We start from the raw sequence: 21,732 nt of genomic DNA on the forward strand, positions 1-21,732 counted from the left end.
CTAACATGCCTCAGCAATGTTAGTCTGCTTTAACTCTGACTGACACGATTCAAAACTACACCTTTTTGGCTTATCAAGATGTGAGCTAAGAAACAAAGAAACTACACCTTTTCTTCAGCTTGTTATAACCTCACCTTAAAAGTTCCTAGATTGTACCTGCTTATCTACTTGATTCAAGGTTGTTTTAAGCTAATCATGGGACTGACACCCTGTCACTTCTTAATGAATTCATACCAAATTCTACATGTTCAAAACCCACCTGAGCAAATCTTTGGTAATCATGATTTCCAAACTGAACTTTGGAAATGTGTTCAATCTGTATAAACTAAAAAACCCGCTGTTGACCAAACAGGCAGGGAATCCAGTATTGCCTGAAAGTGAGCCGGGTGTGACCAAGAGGTTTATGATCCCTGCACTTAAACTGTTTTCTCCTGAATTCGACTGAATTTCATCCCTTCTCGCCCTTCTGAGATGGAGTTGAGTTTTTCTGTTTATAAAGGGACCAGCAGCTAACTGTTTATTACTCTAGAAATTCTAAAATGAAAGATAATGTGAACAAGATATTACATTTCCTTTCATAAACTCTACCTAATATGGCTAGCTGAAACACTAAGTATGTATTGGGTAATTGGTTTTCTTGCATCCAATGTTTTTAATTGCTTGAATATATAATCAGCTCAAGGTACATTTCTTGTACCTTGATGAATTTTAACATAAAGGTTTATTTCCAGATGGATTTGCATTGGAACAGCTTTTCAGCTGTCTTATAATTTAAATTAACACACTGGTACCAAAACCTTTCTACACATGAAATTAAGCTCAGAATCCATTATGTAATCATGTGGTTATTTTATCTGTGTATATCAAAGTGACTCTTTAAAAATGCCACGCTCCCAGGAGATCCCATAGATTATGCCATGAGGTCAACATCAGTTCAACAACTTTTGTAATAGAGATAAACATTAAAATATATCATTTCAGAAAAAAATATTTAAACTGTAATTAACAATAATTTTTAAATCACCTTTCTCATTTATACCTGGCTTGAAAACCTGAGCAGATGGAGCTGCTTCCTTTGCTGACAAAAGGTTGTGGAGCAGAGGCATCAACACTAATATAACTTTAAGGGCATTACATTCCTCAGTTGAAGGAGGTGGCCCCAACTGAACCATGAAAGAGAGTGCTCATAGTCCACGTGTACTTCTACATGGGCATTTAGTAAACTTCACTGCCAGTTTAAATCTGCAGTGGTTCTGACATATATTTATAATATATATTTATGGTGGAGATGAAAACAAATTCGTACACTGGATATTAATTGGATGGTCACCTGTCATTGACTTGCTTTCTAAGCTTAAACAAGTCATTTAATGTTTTTGTGCCAGTTTCTCCGCATGTAAAACTGGGCTAATAATACTTCTTGTCTTCATAAAGATGTTGTGAGGATTAATTAGATGAAGTCTGTAGAGTACTTGGAGCTTTACAGATTAAATGTACAGTTTGTAGTGTGAACTTGAACAAGTCACTTCATCTCTCTGTGCCTCAAATTCTTCATCTGTAAAGTGGTTATAATTATTTTTACCCACCTTTGTGAAGCATTTTGAGGTCTATGGATAAGAACTCTGCAAGTCTTAATAGCCATTTATTTTTATGATTGAAAACTTCTTTTTTACTCCAATAACTTCACTGTAAGTAGAATATCACTTTTGTCTGAATTGGCATTTACACTTTTGCATGCTTTTAAAATAATTTAATGGTCTTTATTTTAATTTCTGTCAAATAGACTTTCACCGCAACCAAAATCACAAATCAGTGGGTTCCACAGTACACACAATTAAAACTGATTCCAGTTGGTTTTAATTCAGGAACTAGTAGGGGTTACTATGAATGACAATCAGACCATAGGGACTTACTTTAACAGGTCCTAGTAAGGAAGGCTGCCGAGCCTGTGAGTCTCTGATTGATGTTCATCATTTCCATATAGTCCTAAATGTACAGCTGTCCATGATATTATTGCATGTACTGTATTTCAGGAAAAGCAGAGATTTCTGACAGATGTCCTACATGAAGTAATGCTGCTCGACGGCTTGGCCAGTTCACATCCAGTCTCACAGGAGGTGCAGCGAGCCACAGACATTGACAGGGTGTTTGACTGGATCGCCTATAAAAAGGTGGGAATAGTGGATATTTCAGTAGTAGTGTTAGGAGAACGTGTTACATTTGTAAAGTTTATGCACTCTTGGAAAAAGGCACACACCACAGAAATTACTAGATAGGAAACCAAAAACAGTGTGGGATATTTTGGGGTTTACAGGTTCAACACCTTTATTGTTAGCAAATTATATAAATAAAGCTGTGAGTTTTCGGAGTGCTGCAATACAAAACTATTATTATATATATTACTCAGATTGTTGCAGAGTCCAAATTGTGCTAGGTGTTTTAAAAGTGCAGAGAGAGGCTCCGTCCCTGCCCTGATGGGAATCTAGAGAAAACTCTTAAGGTGTCTCCAATTCACATTGAAATAAAGTGGGATGGTTTTATTGTTTTACTTATGGGAAAACTTTGCATTTTTTTAGTTAAAGAAATCTCAGTGTGAAAGCTTGCCGTTGAGAAGAAGGAAACTGGCATGTATGGAATGATGAGAAAATATGTACTGAAATCAGGGACTGTCTTTATGTTTGGAAAGGAGATAGAGAGAGGGTTCTGTATGCCAGAAATGGCATTCAATTGGCACTTTGGGCATTGGAAATAGAATTGGCACAGTAGCCCAGATCATCTGTCCTGGGAGCCCATGTAAACAGGCTTTACTCAGGGATGCTCTGTGAGGAGTGGAATCTTCCCTTTCCCCAGACTCTGGAGCCAATCCACAGCTGCTATTACAGCCTCAGAGTTTCAGTAACCTCTGTGGCTAGTGGACTGGTGTAGTCCTGGATCTACTTGCCACAGCCCTCTCCCTCCACTGCCCTGCCACTGCTCACAGAACAATCCTAAGTGCTTCCATGGACAGAGGCCTGCAGAGAGCAGCTCTGCAGCAAGCAGGGGGTTAATATGCTATTGGTATCTAGATCTATTTTCTGCAACTGAACCAAGCCACCGCCTTTTGAGTTTTACCTGGGGCATGATACCCTTGTATCTGGATATTGGAATAGAACATTTCAGGGCTATCACCTTTTTGGTTTTATAGTTTGATTTTTACTGTACTTTTAAGAGAGCATATTTTGGTACATCATTTAATGCAATACAAAGCAACTGGGAACATTTCCTCTCAGTTACATAGACATAGTTTCTGTTGACTTCAGTGAGGGGTTGCACCCAAGAGCTAAGGACTGATTTTTTTCTCTGAATATCTTTAATATAACAGTAAACAATTTATACGTCACTGATTCTCCTATATCTCGTTAAAAGACTTTGACAAAATTCAAATCCTGTTTCCGTATCTTGATAACAAATGATGTTTCCCCTTAGTGATATTAGATGAGGTACACAAAACAAAAACAGTTTTAATTAAAAAAATCAGATAAGCTCTTTAGTTTAGGTATGAATTACTGAAGATATATAACAAGTCCATTTAGCTTACATCTCTAATCCATTTTCAATCCGACATCAAATGAAGATAGAGACTTACAACCATGAAATAGCAAAGTACCAAGTGGATATAACACTTCCAAGGATTTGTGAATAAAATAAAAAAGTCTTTTTCACCCAGTCTCCAAATTCTATGTATTAAGTAGCCATATAGAGGAAGTATATTTTTGTAGTGTACTATCAGATCAATTAATACAGAAACTACATTGTTTTGAATAAATCACATAGTTATCAGTTCATGTAATTCATTTACATGTTACAATTTAATAGGTGCTTTGCAAGCAGAACATTTGTATGGAAAATATGATCTTAGACAAATTGTAAAGAATGTGGGTTTTGCAGCCAGTTCATATTCTGGTCAAATGTTTATTCTTCTTTTGAGCAATAGGAGAGGAACCTTCTACTGGAGATTCAACCAAGGAAGTCACCTCACTGATGCTCTCATTTTCTATAGCCCCCTTTCCCTCTGCATCACTAGGTGCATGACATCAGACTCTGACTGCACAGCAGCAGTATGGCCCGATGACTCCTGCTGAGCAGCCAAAGTACCCTGTATTCCAGGGTGTTTACATATCATCTTGCACTCATACTGTGTTAAGCAAGGGGGAAACACACTCTTTCATCCATTAGCTACTCCCACTCAGCAGAAAGGTCTGGCCTCACTTTAGCCCTTTGCCGTCAATAGCCTTATAGGGTGGAGGATCTTGAGTGTGTAGGACCTAATGGATGAAAAAGAGATATCTATAATATGACATAATATACAAAAATCAAATAATCAGGGTCATATTTTCAAAAGTGCTGAAGTGACTCAGGGTCCTAAGTATCCTTTTCAGTATCCTTGAAAATGATATTTAGACTTGTAAGTTATTTAGAGGCTTTTGAAAATTACCATAGATGAATTAGACCATAACGGCTAGCACCTTGCAGCATGCTGAAGTATTCTTTTCATTTAAATGATCTACCCACCATGTGTTTGCTAATGATGTCTCAACCTCAAAAGGTTCTAAAGGTCATCTCAGATCTGTATCCAAAATATCTCATAATGTTTATTTTTTTCCAATTATTAGGATAATAGTTACGTTAATATAATACTTAGCACTTATTTTTTCATCGTAAAAGCACTTTACAAACATTAAGTAGTTTTAATTTGCATTGAAATGACATATGGGACACTAAGACACATCAGTAAATTATTAGTTATTTTGTGCAGATCCAGCATTATAGGGTCATAGTGCTTTCTCAGGGGATTAGAACATATTCTGTATATTGTATAAAGATTATCACATTCTAAAGGTTCCTTTTTTTAACTGTAACGGTTGCAAAGGCCAGTGGATCTGCCAGCCTCTCAGCTGAGTTCCTCTGGTGGTTTTCCAGATGTCCCAGAATCCTAGTTTTCCCTCAAGTGTTGCATACAGGGCTTGCTCCTGCAAGATGCTGAGCACTCTGACCCAATCCAGCAAAGCACTTTAAGCATGTGAGTAGTGACATCAAGCGGATTATGCTTAAAATGAAACACAAGTTTAGCTGCTTCTTTGGATTGGTCTCAGAGAAGACCTGTTTTAGGTACGGAGGACTAAAAAACAAAACGAGTATACATATCCCTATATTTCAGATATAATCAACCCCTAATTAATGCAAACTAGGAAGAAATGTCCCCTCCGGACAAATTATTCCATAACTGCCCACTTCGGGGTTTCTTGCACTTTCCTCATAAGCATCTGTTTACTATTGGAGGCAGGATAATAAACTGGATGTGGCAATTTTTATGTCCCTGTGTTCCTTATTCATTCCCATATATCTTTGTAGCATTCTGTGCAAATACTGTTCACCAGTTTAACTAGCGAGGAGACAGAATAACATGCCTCTTAGAAGAATAGGCAGCATTTTCATTTCCATCTATCTCTCTACTGTCTGTCAGTATAAATATTATGATAAATTATATGTCAAAAATTATTCTTAGATTGTAAATCTGGAGGAAAATGTACCCTAGTCACTATCTCTCTCATTGCTGCTGCTCATCTTTTATTTTTGCACATTGTGCCTTGCCCATGGCTTTTAGCAGGTACTTTGAAATAATACAATCAAATGCCTTCTGGTCCTGCTTGCAAAATGAGGCATTGGATAATTCCAATGCGTACCGGGAAGGGATACCATGACTGATATTTCTTTTGTGGCTATTTTGCCACTTGCTGGCATTTTTTAATTTAATGCCTCATCCCAACGTTCTTTGGGATTCTTTCCATTGACTTCAATGGGATTTGGATTGGGCCCTCAAAGATTAAAAAACAGGACTTTACTGACATTTTTTTTAAAAAAACTCTCCTTTTTACTGGCTCATAGCTACACAAAAGTATATTTTCTGTATGGAGGGAATTTTTTAAGCAATTTCTTGGGTTTTTTAAATTTCCACTTTGTAGTCCCGGTGGCCTTAGGTTAGCCTTGTGGATTTCCCCCTTCTTTCTTCTCTTCACAATCTTTTTCTCAGAAACAAAATGACAAAACTTGCTCTTTAATTTTTCTTTAACAAAAAGACAACCAGTAAATGTCTTTGTCTTTATTATTACTATTGTATAGATTTGTTAGATACATTTAAAACCGTCCAGCTCTCTCAAACACTGTCTTGACAAAGAGCTAACATCTGCAACTTTAGGGCCTGCCCTTCTTTCTCTCTTTCCTTTATGCATCTTAGAGATAAACATTAAAATTATGCTATTTAAATGCCTTGGAGCTGAATATATTCTTCATTTCCACTTTTTTTGTCCTCTGTGGTTGCACATGCGAAGAACATTAAGCTCTGAAGACATTTATTTATTTAAACCCAGAAGCAGAGTGAAACAAATACTGTAGTGCTATGAAATACAGTGTTTCCACTTGAAATGTTGATAATGATGTTTGAATATTTCAAAAGCATTGTGCTAGTGATTCTTAAAATGTGTGTGTGTCCCCTCCCACTAAAGCCATAAGTACCCATGTAGAGGAACAAAAAGTCATAATAGCTTATTCATAAGTAATATTAACAGAAAAATCCATTCAGCCTTCTTGTAAAGCTCTCGTGTCACACCAGAGAATGGTTCTCTCTCCCTCATGCAGCTGGAAGTAAGGTATCCTCCCCAAAATTGAAGAACATGTGATTATACCCCAAACACCATAGGAAATATAGTTTGCTGAACACTAGAGAGGATTTGAGGGATTTTTACATCAAAGCAGAAAGAGTGGTGGCATTTCTGCACCAGAATTACCTTTCAGCAGGAAATGTAGCCCTGGGGAGCTGCAGCAACAGAGAAACAGAGAGAGAGAATAACATGAGGGACAACTAGCCATAATAAAAGGGTGAAACAAGACAGCTGTAGCACAGAGGGAGCAGCCAGAACCGGGACAGTCTGAGACAGATGCATCCGAAACAGAGTTGCCAGAACTAAGGGTGGCTCTAGCCAGTAACAGAACAAGAAGGACAGACACAATGGGCACAGGAAGGTATTGAAGGACACTAAGGACAGGGCAAATAGCCTATGCTCAGGTAAAGAATTCTGAAGTCATAGCCAAGAGCCCAGCAAGAAAATCTAGAGCTAAGTATGTCCTAGAAAGAAGAGTAATGATTCTGACAGCAGTCAGAGCAGTGGAGACAGAGACTGGATACAACAGAGTGTGTCACTATATACATATATTATAAAAGCTATTTAGGTATGTGACAATCTAGAGGCAGCCACAACAAGGAGGAGGATAGCTAAGAAAGGGTATAATAATCCAGTGTTAATCCATGTTGACTCCATTGACTTCAGTGATACCAGTGTCTGACCCAGACTCTATAACCACTTTATTTTTTCTAAACCCTTGTACATATCATTTACTCTAAAGTTTTACTCCTGTGGCACTTTTTTAAAAAGCACAATGCATTTTTTTCTACTGCAGAGTAGTAAAAGGAAGGAGCATTTGGTAAGCAAAGGAAATATTACAGAGAGTAATGAAAGCATAAAACCCCCAAAATACAAATCACTATATTGGGAATTAGGTGTAGCAAAACTTTTGCTCAAAGGAAAATGCTCAGTTGCGTGGTGTAATGTGTGTGGATGTTCTGGCATAAGAGAATGTAAAGCAATTGAAGATATTGAACCCTTACCAATTAAGTATGACTCTTTTGGAAAAATTCCCAGGCAATATATTTCATTGAAAGCTGGAAGAGCTACATTGCCTAGTATTGTCTGCCTGATCATGCATTTTCTGCATTTTACTTCTGTATTCAAACACTTCCATTGAAAAAAATGTTGATTATGCCAGCCACCTAAGTAGTGGTTGCTATCATATTTGGACCAAAAGCTGCAAATTATAATCTTCCCTTAACATCATGGTTGCCATATGCATCTATGATATGGTTACTTACACGTGAAAACAATTTATTAACAATTTAAACAGATAATAATAATGATGATGTAAAGGAAAGCAGGCTTTATTTGAATTATTCAGATGGATGAATCAACAAAAGAATAAGATGCTGCCCAGCTATTTTAAATGACATGATACTCACCAGATGCTTTTGCAATCCAGTCTCTTTCAGTAGTCTAAGTGGATAGCTTTTTGTTCTTCTGGATTAATTTATCTGTGATGTCGGCTGTGAATGACACTAAATTCTTTATACACCTCTACCCCGATATAACGCGACTCGATATAACACAAATTCGGATATAACGTGGTAAAGCAGTGCCCTGGGGGGTGGGGCTATACACTCCAGCGATCAAAGCAAGTTCGATGTAATGCGGTTTCACCTATAACGCGGTAAGATTTTTTGGCTCCCGAGGACAGCGTTATATTGGGGTAGAGGTGTACATATTTTTATGATGGTGTGTGTTACGTGATTAGACAGCACAGTAGGTCAGTGCCCAGACTACACACTGTTTTTTCTAAAGCCATTTGTTCATATTCCATTGTACAGAGAAAATAATTTTTAGTGGGAACAATTCCATTCCAGAGAAAAAAGTCCTAGATGAAGCAGTTTGCATTATGAATGCCATCTAAACTCAAACAGTTAGTCCCAGATGCAGCAAAACATTTTGTTTCCAGTTCAGAAAGGTACTTAAGCATATTCCTAACTTTTAAGTATGTGAGTTATATGACTGGAGCCAATGGACACATACTTAAAATGAGGCATATATTCAAGTGTTTTGCTTAATTGAGGCCATAAGCACCTACTTAATTTTAAGCATATACTTAAGTCTATCTGTGTTCAGTAAGTATTTATGCAATTGCTTAAGTACTTTCTTGAATAGGAACAAACTTATCCCAACGAGCAATATATATATATCATATATACCTGATGCTTTAAAAGACTTAATTATCCAAAGCTAAGGAAAATTATAAGTGAAATTGAGTGGGAGGAAAATTTTAGACAGCAAAATGTGAATAAAAGTTGGGAGTTCTTTAAGAAACGTTTATTTGATAGCCAAAAGGCCATGATTCCACAATCCAAAGAGAGGACAACTTTGGCTAAAAGCCCATTCTGGCTCAGTGGTGAAGGGAAGGCAATAATTAGTAATTACAAAAGCAACATATAAATGGAAAAAAGAAAACCAGATAGCAATGAATATAAATGAAAAGTTATAAAGTGTAGAAATCGATAAGGGAAGCTAAAGAAATCAGAGAAAAATCAATGGCTGTCAGGGCTAAGGACAATAAGAAAGAGGGTTTTTTAAAGTATATTAGAAATTAAAGAAATCCTAGCAACGGTATAGACCCATTTCTAGATGGAGATGGTAAAATTGTTAATGATGCAGAAAAGGCAAAAATGTTCAATAATATATCTGCTTTGTATTTGGAAAAGAATCTGGATGTTGTACTTATATCAAATGAGGATTGTGAAGTACTTTTCAGTCCATTAGTTCTGAAGGAGGATGTTAGTCAACATCCATTTGGGATATATATTTTAAAATTAGCAGGCTCGGGTAGCTTGCACCCAAGAGACATAAAGAAGCTGGTTGAGGAGATTTCTGTCCTTCTGATGATCATTTTTAGTAAATCTTGGAATACAGAGGAAATTCCGGAAGACAAGAGTACTAATGCTGTGCCAGTACAGTAGAACCTCCAAGAAATGAACAGCAGAGTTACGGACTTACGGGTGAACCGGACACCCTGTGAAACCAGTAATCATCAATCAGGCAGCAGCAGTGACAAAAAAACAGCAAATACTGTACTGCGTCGGGGCTTTAGCCCTCGGGCTCAAGGTTCAGCCATGGGGGTTTGAGGCTGCATCTGCAGGGCCTGGGTGTCAGGCTCCAGGCGAGGATGTGTGTGTAGGGGGCTTCTGACCTTCGGGAGCACCAGGGATCAGAACTTCAGACTGGAAGGAGTGTTGGGGCTCGGGGCTTCAGCCCTATGGCTCCATTCCCGGCTTCAATTTCGCTGGGGGTGCCAGGGCTCAGGGCTTTAGCTATGAGAGGAGTGCTGGTTTCAGCTCCAGCGCTCCCTCCGGAGCTAAAGCCCCAAGCCCTAGTGCCCCCCCAACTGAAACCTGGAGCAGAGCCACAGGGTTGAAGCCCCAATCCCTAGCACTCCTCCCAGCTCTAAAGCCCCAAGCCCTGGTGCTCTCAGGGACAGAAGCCCTGAGACCCCCGCCAGGAACCCTGGCGGCCCCTAGAGTCAGAAGCTCTGACCCCCTCCCCCACCCAGAGCCCTGACACCCCCCAAACCATGTGGCTGCAGTCCCAACTCCCCTGTGGCTGAAGTCTGTAACGTCTTGTTCAGAGTTGCGGACCATTTCAGAGTTACGGACAGCCTTCCTTCCCAAGGTGTCTGTAACTCTGAGGTTCTACTGTATTAAAAAAGGACAAGCAGGGTAACATGGGTAGCTGCAGGCTGGTAGTCTGATATCAGTCACGGTCAAAATAATGGAAAAACTGATATAGATCTCAATTAATACTGATTAAAGGATAGGAATATAATTAAGGCTACGATTTAGTCATGAAGTTCGTGGAAGTCACGGAATCCGTGACTTCCAGTGACCTCTGTGACTTCAGCCTGCAGTGGTTGGGAGTTTGAGGGTCCTCCTCCGCCAGTGGGGGCAGGGAGCTGCGGGGCGGGGGAAGCCCAGCTCCTGGCAGCTGGGGGGCAGCAGGGAACCCCGGAGCTGCCAGTGGGGGGAACACCCTAGCTTCCGGCTGCTCCGGGTGGTGGAGGAACCCCAGGCTCCTGGCCATGGAAGGGGAATCCCCGAGCACCCAGCTGCCAGGGGCGGCAGGGAAACCTCCCAGCTCCAGGCCACTCTGGGTGGTGGGGGATCCCTTAAACTCCCGGCGGGCAGCAGGGAACCCCGCAATTCCTGGCCGGGGGAACCCTCCTGAGCAGGGGAACCCCCACAGCTCCCAGCCGCTGTGACCCTTGCAGCTCCTGGCCCCCGCTGGTGGCTGCAGGGAACCCCTGGAGCTGCAGGCAGCAGGGATACCCCGCAACCCCCAGATGCTATAGGCATCTCCTAGCCCCTGTGCAGCTGCCTGCTTCAGGGGTGTGGGACCCACAGATCCTCATTTAGTCAGGGATATTTTTAGTAAAAGTCACGGACAGGTCACGGCCGCCGTGAATTTTTCTGTTTTGCCCGTGACCTGTCTGTGACTTTTACTAAAAATATCTGTAACAAAATCTTAGCCTTAAATATAATTAATGACCGTCATCATGGTTCTATGGAAAATAGGTCTTATCAAACAAAACTGATTTCATTCTTTGATGAGATTACTGGTTTGGTTGATAAAGATAACGGTAGATGTTTGACTCAGTACTGCATGACATTTTGATAAAAAAATTAGTACTGTACAATACCCATGAAGCACACATTAAGTGGATTAAGAATTGGCTAATTAACAGATCTCAAAAAGTAGTAATCAATGGAGAACCATTGTTGAAAGAGGGTATTTCTACTGGTTTCCCATAGGGATTGGTACCAGGCCCAATGTTTTTGAACATTTTCATTAATGTTCTGGAACTAAATATAAAATCACTGCTGATAAAATTTACAGGTGCACAAAGGCTGGTGGAATGGTAGCTAATTATGCAGACGGTAGTCATATAGAGTGATCTGGATTGTTTGATAAGATGGGCCCATTCAAACAAAATGTTTTTTAATACAGCCAAGTGCAAAATTATACATCAAGAAACAAGGAATTCAGCCATAGCTCTTGAATCAGGCACTGTATTCTGGAAAGCAGTGACTTTGAAAAGGATTTAGGGGTCATAGTAGACAAGCAACTCAATCTAAGTTCCCAAGGCAATTATTTAGCAAAAAGGGCTAAGGCAATCCTGGGAGCTATAAACAGGGGAGTAGTGAGTAGAGTAGGGAGGTGATTTTACTTCTGTATATGGCATTGGTGAGACCAGTACTGAGATACTGCATACAGTTCTGATGTCCACATTTTAAAAGGAATGTTGAAAAAAATGGAGAAGCTGCAGAAAAGAGTCAAAAAAATTATACAAGAGCTGGAGAAAATTCCTTAAAAAGAGACTTAAAGAGCTCAATCTGTTTAGTTTATCAACAAGAAGATTGAGAAGTGATAACAGTGTATAAGTACCTTTACAGGGAGAAAATAGCATACTAAAGGGCTCTTTAATCTAATGGAAAAAGGCATAACAAGAACCAATGGCTGGAAGCTAAAGCCAGACAAATTCAAATTAGAAAAATGGCACAAAGTTTTAGCAGTGAGAGTACAGTATTTCCACACAAAGAAAGACATAAACTGACATGAAGATCAAATGATATTTTTACCCAGAAACAGCTTGATCATGTTGCCATTAGTAAGCACTGGAGGAGATCACTGTTGGATGCCAGAATGTATGTGAGTGCTGATGTCAAAAGTGATCACTGTCTTCTTATTGGGAAACAAAAATAAAACTAAGGAAGGTAATATTGCAGAGGGTATGTATGATACTAGAAAGTTAATAGATCCAGTAGCGAGCGTGCATTTCAAACTGCAACTTAGTAACAGCTTTGAAGAGTTAAAGACACTGATGGATGATGTAGGAAAACAATGTTGTGTGCAGTGTTGTTGTAGCCATGTCGCTCTCAGGACATTAGAGAAACAATGTGGGTGAGGTTATATCTTTTATTGCACAAATTTCTGTTGATGAGAGAGACAAGCTTTCAAACTTACCCAGAGCTTTTCTTCAGGTCAGAAGCTCTGAAGAAGAGCCCTGCTGTGTATAGTTGGTCCAATAAAAGCTATTACCTCATCCACTTTGTCTCTCTCATAGGAAACAATGGCAATTTTTTGTAGAGAAGCAAGTGTGGATGCAGACAGGATTACAGTAAGGGTGAGAAGATCGAAGAAAGAAGAAAGGCTCCAACCAAAGACATGGAGGCTTGTTGAAGAAAGGAAAGATTAAAGAAGACAATTCAGCAAGAATGAAACAACAGTAAAAAAAAACTATTCTGCAACAAGAAGATACAGACAAAGAAAAGGAAGTTAAAAGATCAGCTAGAAAAGATAAGAGAGAATGGATGGAAAATAAAGCAAGAGAAGCCGAGGAGAGGGGATTTTGAAAAGCTTTTTCTAAACAACTGACATCCTAATTCTTGAACTGTTGTGGCATTATGAAGGCTCAAGATGGTATAATTTGAACCACTGAGGAAGCACAGAGAGCCCATTGGATGGAACATTTCCAGGATGTAATCAGCCAGACAGAACACTGAGGGCAGATCTACACTACAGCTGGGATCGATGCTCTCAGATCGATCCACTGGTGGTCGATTTAGCGGGACTAGTAAAGACCCGCCAAATCGACTGCCAAATGCTCTCCAGTCGACCCCTGTACTCTATTCTCGACGAGAAGAGTATGGTAAGTCGATGAGAGATTTTCTCCTGTTGACCCCCCCATGGTGTACACCCCGTGATAACTCGACCTACACCCCTTCTCCAAAGTCCCCACCCTGGCCCCACATCTTCCCTGCCTCCCCCCCTGAGCCCACCAAATTCCCGCTCCTCCCTCCTGCCTCCCAGCGCTTGCTACAGCTGTTTGGTGGCAGCAAGCGCTGGGAGGGAGGGAGGAGCGGAGACGCGGTGCGCTGGGAGGAAGCGGAGGAGGAGGTGAGGTGGTTGGGGGGCGGGGCGTGGAGCTTGGCTGTCGGTGGGTGCAGATCACCCACTAATTTTTCCCCATGGGTGCTCCAGTCCCAGAGCACCCACAGAGTCGGCAGCTATGGTGTAGACATAGCCTTACACAGTTTAAGAGAGGTGAAGAAAGGTGAACTTAGCTATAAAGTAATTGCTTTTGAAGAAGTAAGGCCATACACCAACTGAAGACTGGTAAAGCAACAAGCTATGAAATAGATGCTGAAATGTTAAAAGCTGGAGGGGAAGTGATGCTGAATTACATGTACAGGTCGTACAGAATGGTTTGGGAAAAGGAGATCTGTCCTAAACTTTGCTGAAGAGGTGTTATCTGCAAAATGCCTAACAAGGGGGACCAACCGATTTTTGATAACTGAAGAGGGGTAACACTCCTACCTGGAAATGTGTGTTACATTATCATTTTGAATAGGATGAAAACTGCGGTTGATACAGTACTCAGGGAAAAATAGGCTGGATTTTGATCCAATAGGTCATGTTCAGAGCAGATTTTCATCTTGAGAAGACTTACTGAGAAAGGCTTGAAACACCAGCAGGAAGGTAGTTTTTAACTTCCTAGATTTTATGAAAGCATTTGATAGTGTCCACAGAAAAACCCTCTGGAAGATCCTGTGTGGCAATGGAATTCCAGCAAAGATTGTTATCTGATGTGTTGATTGTATGATGAGTCTGTGTGCTGTGTCAGGATAGACAGCAGAAACACAGAATGGATTAAGGTTATTAATGGTATAAAATAACTACAAGGTTGCACTCTGTCCCCACTTTTACTTTCTGTTGTCATAGATTTTGTGATGAGAAGAGTGACGGCTGATGCCGAGAATGCTAATATTGTTTGCACCAGATAAGCAGTGATACTCTGTTTGTACATAATATAGTCTCCTGTTTGGGGGACCATGTAATAAAATAGGTTCAGAAGGTATTTGTTTCACTCAGGACTGGCTCCAGCTTTTTTGCCACCCCAAGCAGCGAAGCGGGGAAAAAAAAAGAAAAAGATAAAGCCGCGATCGGCGGCACTTCGGCGGCAGCTCTACCGCGCCGCTTCATTCTTCAGTGGCAATTCGGCGGCAGGTCCTTCGCTCCGAGAGGGACTGAGGGACCAGCTGCCGAATTGCCGCCGAAGACCCAGACGTGCCGCCCCTTTCCATTGGCTGCCCCAAGCACCTGCTTTCTTTGCTGGTGCCTGGAGCCGTTCCCAAGCTGAAATGTATCCAAGCTCTGCTTTACCGTGATAAAATCTAAAGCTGGATCCAGAAGATTCCCTTTTGTTCCAGTGTGCTATTGGATTTGGAAATATTTGGTTTGATTGACCTTCTGTATGAGACCAGGGTGTACAAGCTGACGTGAAACCCATCACCTGCAGCTTACTAGATGGCCTGCAGCTGAAATTTTGATTGTTTGTTTCCCAGGGAAAGACAGGGATAACAAATAAGAGAATCTGTTTCTTGATTAAATTACTGCAATGGTTGTTTCAGTTTGTCATCCATGGCTGAAAAAGGCTTGATGGATCTCTTTTCTGATGAGTCCTGAAAGCTCAGTCCTTGCGACAATTTCTGAGTTTAGATTAATAGAAATTAGAGAAGGAAAAGGCCTAATGCTAATATCACCTTTTCTGTTCTCCTGTCACTAAAAGGAGAAATTCCAGAGTCATCTGAAGCAGCACCAAGTGCTAATGCTGTTTATTTGTTCTTGGACTCTGGACAGCACGCTGCTAGAATGTTGAACACTCGGGATGCATTTCTTCTTTAAATTAAAATAGTTGTAACAATCTAAAGCTTAGTTAGGTTGATATTCCCTTAAACAGAGAATTTCTTTGCCCTATATATCTCTTGAGAAACTGGGAGTTATGGAGCCAGTTTAATTATTAGAAGGGATTCTCGATGCAGTGGAGTTTAAGAATCACTGCTTTATTCCATACTGTTCTTGAGCTCTAACGATGGCCCATCTGTGTAAATAATCTCATCAACCTCTTGTGTTTACCCACCCTTGAAGATTTCCTCATATGGGTGCTTAATGAAAAAATATACTGTGCTTTTGTCCTTGTGAGTGGTATGAGAACATATAAGAGGTTTTGGTGGAGAGGCTAAATAAAACTGCTGTCGTAAATGGAGTCCCAGCAACATTTTGTCTGGACGACTAAGCAGCTTGTGTGTCATTTTGATATTCACAAGAAAAGGACACTGCTAAGTCCACCTGAAGGACATGTTTATTTATGGCTGCTTCCCACTGAATTCTGTTCACTCTGACATATTCCTGAAATCCTGGAATAGAACTGACCTCTAAGACTAACATTTCACCAGAGCTCACCTTATCACCTTATACATTTGAAAATGTATCCTTACCAGGAATGCTCATGTTAGTCATGAGAGGAAATTAATCTGATTTGGAATTTGGAATCTCTTTTGCATATAGTATTTCACCTATGCTTCTACAGTATGTCCCATACAAGGTGTTTGTATCACATAAACAGCCTATCAGTTCTTAAAGTTAACAGTGAAGGAGTATATATGTCTTTAAATATAAATTGAACTGTGTTATAGGGTTGACAAGTGCGTTAGCTTGTTTTTAACATTAAAAGTGTAAACCAATGTTAGATAAACTTTTTAAAAATAACAGTTGCACACTTTTTCTCATTAAAATCACTATATGCTTTGAATCTCTACTTTTTTAAGTATGCCTTATTTTTATAAGAAATATTAACCACAGCTATCATAGAATATCAACATCATGTCAACTAGCAATTGAACACTGGTTTATAAATTAATATCCACTGTCAATTGAAATTGGTTAATATTTTAAAAATATTTAAAGACCTTTATAGGAGATTTTGCTTGTCAACCTGTATTATTAACATGAAAATGGGATAAATTAAGTTACATCTTTTACTAAAAGATATGGGCCTAATCCAGTAGTCATCATTTATGTCACAATCCCAGTCCCTGAGCATCCTAAACTCTTATTGACTTCAGAAGAGTTTTGACCAAGTAACTGAGGGCTCCCAATCCAGCAAGGAACTTAAACACATGCTTACTTTTAAGTATGTGAACAGTCATATTGAAATAAATAGTACAACTTACAGTTAAGCATGTGCTTAAGAGCTTTAATGGATCAGGGCCTGAGTGAGGACTTCGGGACCAGGCCTTATGTTTTCATATTTTGTGCAAAAAAATCAGCTGTACTTGTATAGTGTACTTTGTGCACAGCATGGTGCAATGTTTAGTTGTCTGTCAGGCTTTTACAAACTACTGTTTAAATGTGCAGTTGCACTTGGTAGGTGGAGTGTCTTTAGCAGGATATTGACAGGAGGAGAGTAACATCTGGAGAAGGTATCCTGTGTGGGCATGATCCCTAAATCTGAAGTATAGACGTGCTTTTTCCAAATATATTGTCAGATAGTATTCATGAAAGTTTATCTTCTGATCATTTTTTCAGAGTTATTCTATCTTTGGCATGTCAGCATCCATTCCAGAGAAGAATTGTTCAATAGCAAACAAAGTTTCAGGAGGCAGACTTGTATTTCTTGGTTTTCTGTCAGACAGATTTCTCTGCATTTCATGAGATAAATCATAATGCAGCTTCTTAACCATTCTAGATCACACCTCTCTTTCTTTGAGATATTGGCTGGGCTCTCACTGACAAAGCCTAAAGGGAAAGCCTCTAGGATGACATTTGAATGTTTTATTTTACCGCCACAGAGAGAGAACGAGGAGGACTGGAAAATTTATTAATTTGTTTCCCATTTAAACAAAACAACTTTATCTTAAGCATAATCAAGGAAGGAAGCAATCCCATGTGGCAAATAAATGCATAGTAAGCTGTATTTTTGGTGGGAAAAAATTAGTTTGTTGCTGAAAAATATATAGTATGTATATTGGTAGTGTAAAACAGTGTTCACCTTGTGAAATCTGAAGTGGAGATTGGGGCTAGTGACCATGGTACATTCTGATTTATTCCAAAGGAACAAAACCAAAATAAAACAAAAAAGATCTTTCCAGAAGTATTTTTATGATTCCTAGGGATAATCCACCTCTGTCAGGGATGATTTAGCAGTTTACAGAAGGGACAGGGAAATGATCTCATCTTCCTCATAATTTGGTGGTAAAGTTTTAATAGGCTCTTAGAAGCCCTCTACAGTACATCATTGTAACTGAGAGTGTAGACAGGACCGATTGTTTTCCGAACCACTATGGAAAGGGATCTTTACAATGGGTGGAGGATTCAATTTCAAGTGCAGAGAGGGTTAGCAAAAAAATATCATGGTTCAGCATAGCCTTCTAGTGGGGGTGAAGCGTAGGAATTGTAGAGCTGCTGGACTGGCTACTGTGGAGCTTTTCTCTTTTGGGGAAAAACAAATCAGCTATTTTCGGGGTGGTGAGATTTGTTTCCCAAGAAAGCTCCGGTTAGGTGCAACAATTGAAATTTTTGATTTTTGAAAGTAATCCCACATTTTACTCAGTTGTCTGAGTGATGACAGCAGCACGGAGAGGTCTTCAGGTAATTTGCCTAACGTCATACCAGGGGTTCACCAGAGATTAGAGCGAGGATTCTCCCAACACTCATTTTTAGAGGCCATGTGGGTGACTGTCACTTAGATTCATTTCAATCAGTACAGTACTTACAGTGCAACATAATAACTCAGTTGAATTTTATATTCATTCCTATTAACTTTAGAGAACAAACACTGCCCCTCTCTTTTACGTGCACCCCTGCGCATGTAAAATTCCACCAACACTAGCCAGCACTTCAGGCTTCTCTTTGGTAGAATTGTCTAAAAGTTCATGTTTAAACAACCAACAAACGTGATCAGCTCTTATAGAAACACTTGTTTAGTTACATCCTTTTTACTATATGTGCAGTTTTATAAGCAATTTTCATATAGAACAGTTTGTATGGGAAAGTGTTATTTCAACCATTTCTTAAAAGGTATGGGCCCAGTTTCTCACTGATTTTTATTTAATTTTTACTCAGACAAAGCTCCCCCTGTGTCTAGTCCCGACTCTGGTGTTGAGCAAGCACTGTCTGGTCAGAGACTCACAACCCATGCTAGGCTCTGCAGAGGCATAATATTAGCTGAAACCTGAGTGGTAAGGCTCCACTTTGTTGAGGGTGTAGCATTGATTTTTGATGAGCAATCCCTGCCCCTTCCCCTGGAAGCAGAGTTCATGACGATACTTCCTTGCTCCCCCAGTTTATGACTTTGGGGGCTATGGGATGTGATATCATGCTGATGGTGGCTCCCTTGACATCCCAGTGGCGGGAAGGGTTCTTTCCAGCCCGTGGCCAGGGAAACACTGACAGACCACTAGCCTGCAGTCCAGGTCAACAGCTCCAAGATGGTATCCCTCATCCAGGGCATTTAGAGGCCAAGCAAGTCACAGCACAGACACTTACCACTTCTCCTGCTTGCTAGATATTTGGTTGGCAGGCAGTTGTAAGTACTCTATCCCCAGCTTCCTACTGCAAGCTGTTCTTTAAGGATCCCTGCAGCACCAGGGCTACAGAGGCCTGCCTGATCTCCGGAGGGTGATGGCATACATGGAGGTCAAGACCTCCAGAAGCACAATCGAGGGAGGAGGCAACTCATTTGTGTCAGCTCTACTCTTTCTTTAGCTGCTTCATTGAACAAATCTAATCTCTCCTTTCTGTGCCCGCCTGTCCATCCACAGGTTTGGTCATGTCAGCAGTCAGTTTCCTTTCATCAGAATAAGAGACCATTAACTTAAATGAAAGCTTTGCCTGAGTGAAAACTCAGAAGGGGCTTCAGTGTGACTATGTATATTATACATAGCATATGCTGATTCAACATGCATTCTTATTAACCAGTTACGATACAGACCTACATTAGAAACAGAGCCCTGGGAAAGAAAATCACACATATTTGTGTTGATCAACAGTGACATCTTTGATAATTTGGCAGCAACCACCATCCAAACTGTAAGTCAGACCTGTAACCGGTGGGTCATTGGCTATTCTCTCTCCCTCAACCAGTACATTCAGGTTGTGCCTACATCTTGCTCCTTCGTCCTGCATAATGTTTCTAAGATTTGACCTTTTTCAGCTAAAACGTAGTCCAAACCTTTATCATCTCCTATTTTGATTACCACAGTTCCTCTTGTTCTGTGGCCTCCCTGAGGCTCACATAGTCACCACTCTGGCTTCCTTCCCACACTCCAGTTGGTTCAAAAAGCTGCAACTAAGATCATCCTCCTGGTCTGTTCCTTAGTTCTGACTATATCACGCCTGTCTTTCAATCCCTCCACTTTGCTCTCTTTTCCCACCACATCAAGTTCAAACTTCTTTTCCTTACCTCCAAGGCCCTTCACAGGTTTCCTTCCTTTCCTGTCTGCTTTTGTCTCTTACTATGGTGCTCCACTTCATCAATGGCACTAGCCTTGTCTACCCTCTTGTCTGCTTCTCCTCCAGCCATTCTCCTCCTCCTTCTTCCAAGCTGCACCTTTATGCATGGATCACCCTCCTCAAAGTAATAGCTAAGACCACCACCGCCTCCTCCTCCAAATCCCTGCTCAACTTTCTTCAATGAAACTTACAGGTAATTAGCTAGTTCATTAAGGGTGATTTGAGAAAAGAGGTGCTGGGGTGTATTTAATGTGCAATGATTTTATTTTTTTAATAGTGATATAAATATACACAATGTATATTAAATGTATATTTTGATTCCTTTCTCCCCACCCTCATTGCTTCTTGCATTAGATCAGGAGCTTTTTTTTACAAAGAACTGTGTCTTCCTATGTGTTTGTACGTATAGGGTCCTTATCTGGATTGAGGCCTTTGGTCATTACCGTGATAGAAATGATGAATAAGTGTCAGTGTGATAGAGTGTAAAGGAACTTTGGTTGGAAGGAGAGTGGCCCCGATGTTGAATTTCAAGGGTGGTGATTTAAAAAGGAATAAAATTAGGGGGGGGGTTCCCATTGCACTTGAAAAATGTACTTAAAATAGTCTATATTAATAAAGTTTGATTTTGTACTGACTTAGTATTGTACAACAGTACAATATTAAATAAATCTTATTTCAATATTTTTTGTAAAATGAGAGAAGGAGAAAAATGAGTGGTGGACAAAGGAGAGAACAAAGACAGACAGAACTGTAATGAAAGAGATATGTGAGAAACTTTCCATACCTTTCTGTAGATACTCTCTCTTCACTGAAGTTCACAGGCCTCTTTTCTTCATTGAACCTCACATATTAAAGAATCTGAAATTAATGATTAGCGACACCATTGTGCAGTGTAATAATTTCTTCTTTATGTTTGTTGTTATACATATGGAGGCTGTGCAGAGGATTGGTTTGTTTATTTAGAATTTGATTTATGTAATATTTTAATTTTGTGCTTACTGTATTTCATGATTGTTAGTGTACCATGTAACACACCTACTGCTACACAGTGAGTATTGCTGTGTTCCCCAAACATTTGAAACCCGAGCCCCCTGAAAATCATCTTAATTTATATATCTTTCTTCCCAAGCCCTACTCAATTCCACCCCTCACACTCAAACTTTAGGAAACTGTACAATATGTCTCTCCTTTATACATATATAAATTGTGTGTGTGTGTGTTATGCATATACACACAAATGTGTTTGTGTGCGTATTCATGCAAAACAGTTAATTTAGAATCCACAAAACAATTGTGAATATTGCATCTGATGAAGTGGGCATTCACCCACGAAAGCTTATGCTCCAATACTTCTGTTAGTCTTAAAGGTGCCACAGGACCCTCTGTTGCTTTTTACAGATTCAAACTAACACGGCTACCCCTCTGATAATTGTCAATAACGTTTCAGGGGGGTTCTTCCCAAGTTTAACTACTTGTTACTACCTCAAGTTCAATTGCAAAATATAATTATGCATGAGTACATACATATACTCCTCTATGGCTCTTCTCCAAGGAGATTGACTTTTGTCAGTCTCTAAAGAATGGTGTCTGAACCCTGGGTAGGGCATGCCAGCTCCTTAAATTTGGGAAGTAAGTGAGAGTCCCAGAGTCTCCTTCAAATTCCCCTTGAGTCTTTGCAACATCAACTGCAGTT

At 40.0% G+C, this 21,732-nt stretch overlaps 1 protein-coding gene across 1 annotated transcript in view; it reads left to right on the forward strand.

Annotated features, from left to right (window-relative positions):
- The window catches only part of TRHDE (thyrotropin releasing hormone degrading enzyme), a 310,867-nt gene that overhangs the window by 163,255 nt on the left and 125,880 nt on the right, over positions 1 to 21,732 (forward strand). Inside the window, exon 6 of the mRNA XM_005305099.5 lies at positions 2,034 to 2,171. Within this exon, the coding sequence (XP_005305156.2) occupies positions 2,034 to 2,171 (138 nt within the window). The remainder of the gene's footprint in view (positions 1 to 2,033; positions 2,172 to 21,732) is intronic.

This window comes from Chrysemys picta, chromosome 1 (assembly GCF_011386835.1).
Source record: "Chrysemys picta bellii isolate R12L10 chromosome 1, ASM1138683v2, whole genome shotgun sequence".
Classification (NCBI taxonomy): domain Eukaryota; kingdom Metazoa; phylum Chordata; order Testudines; family Emydidae; genus Chrysemys; species Chrysemys picta.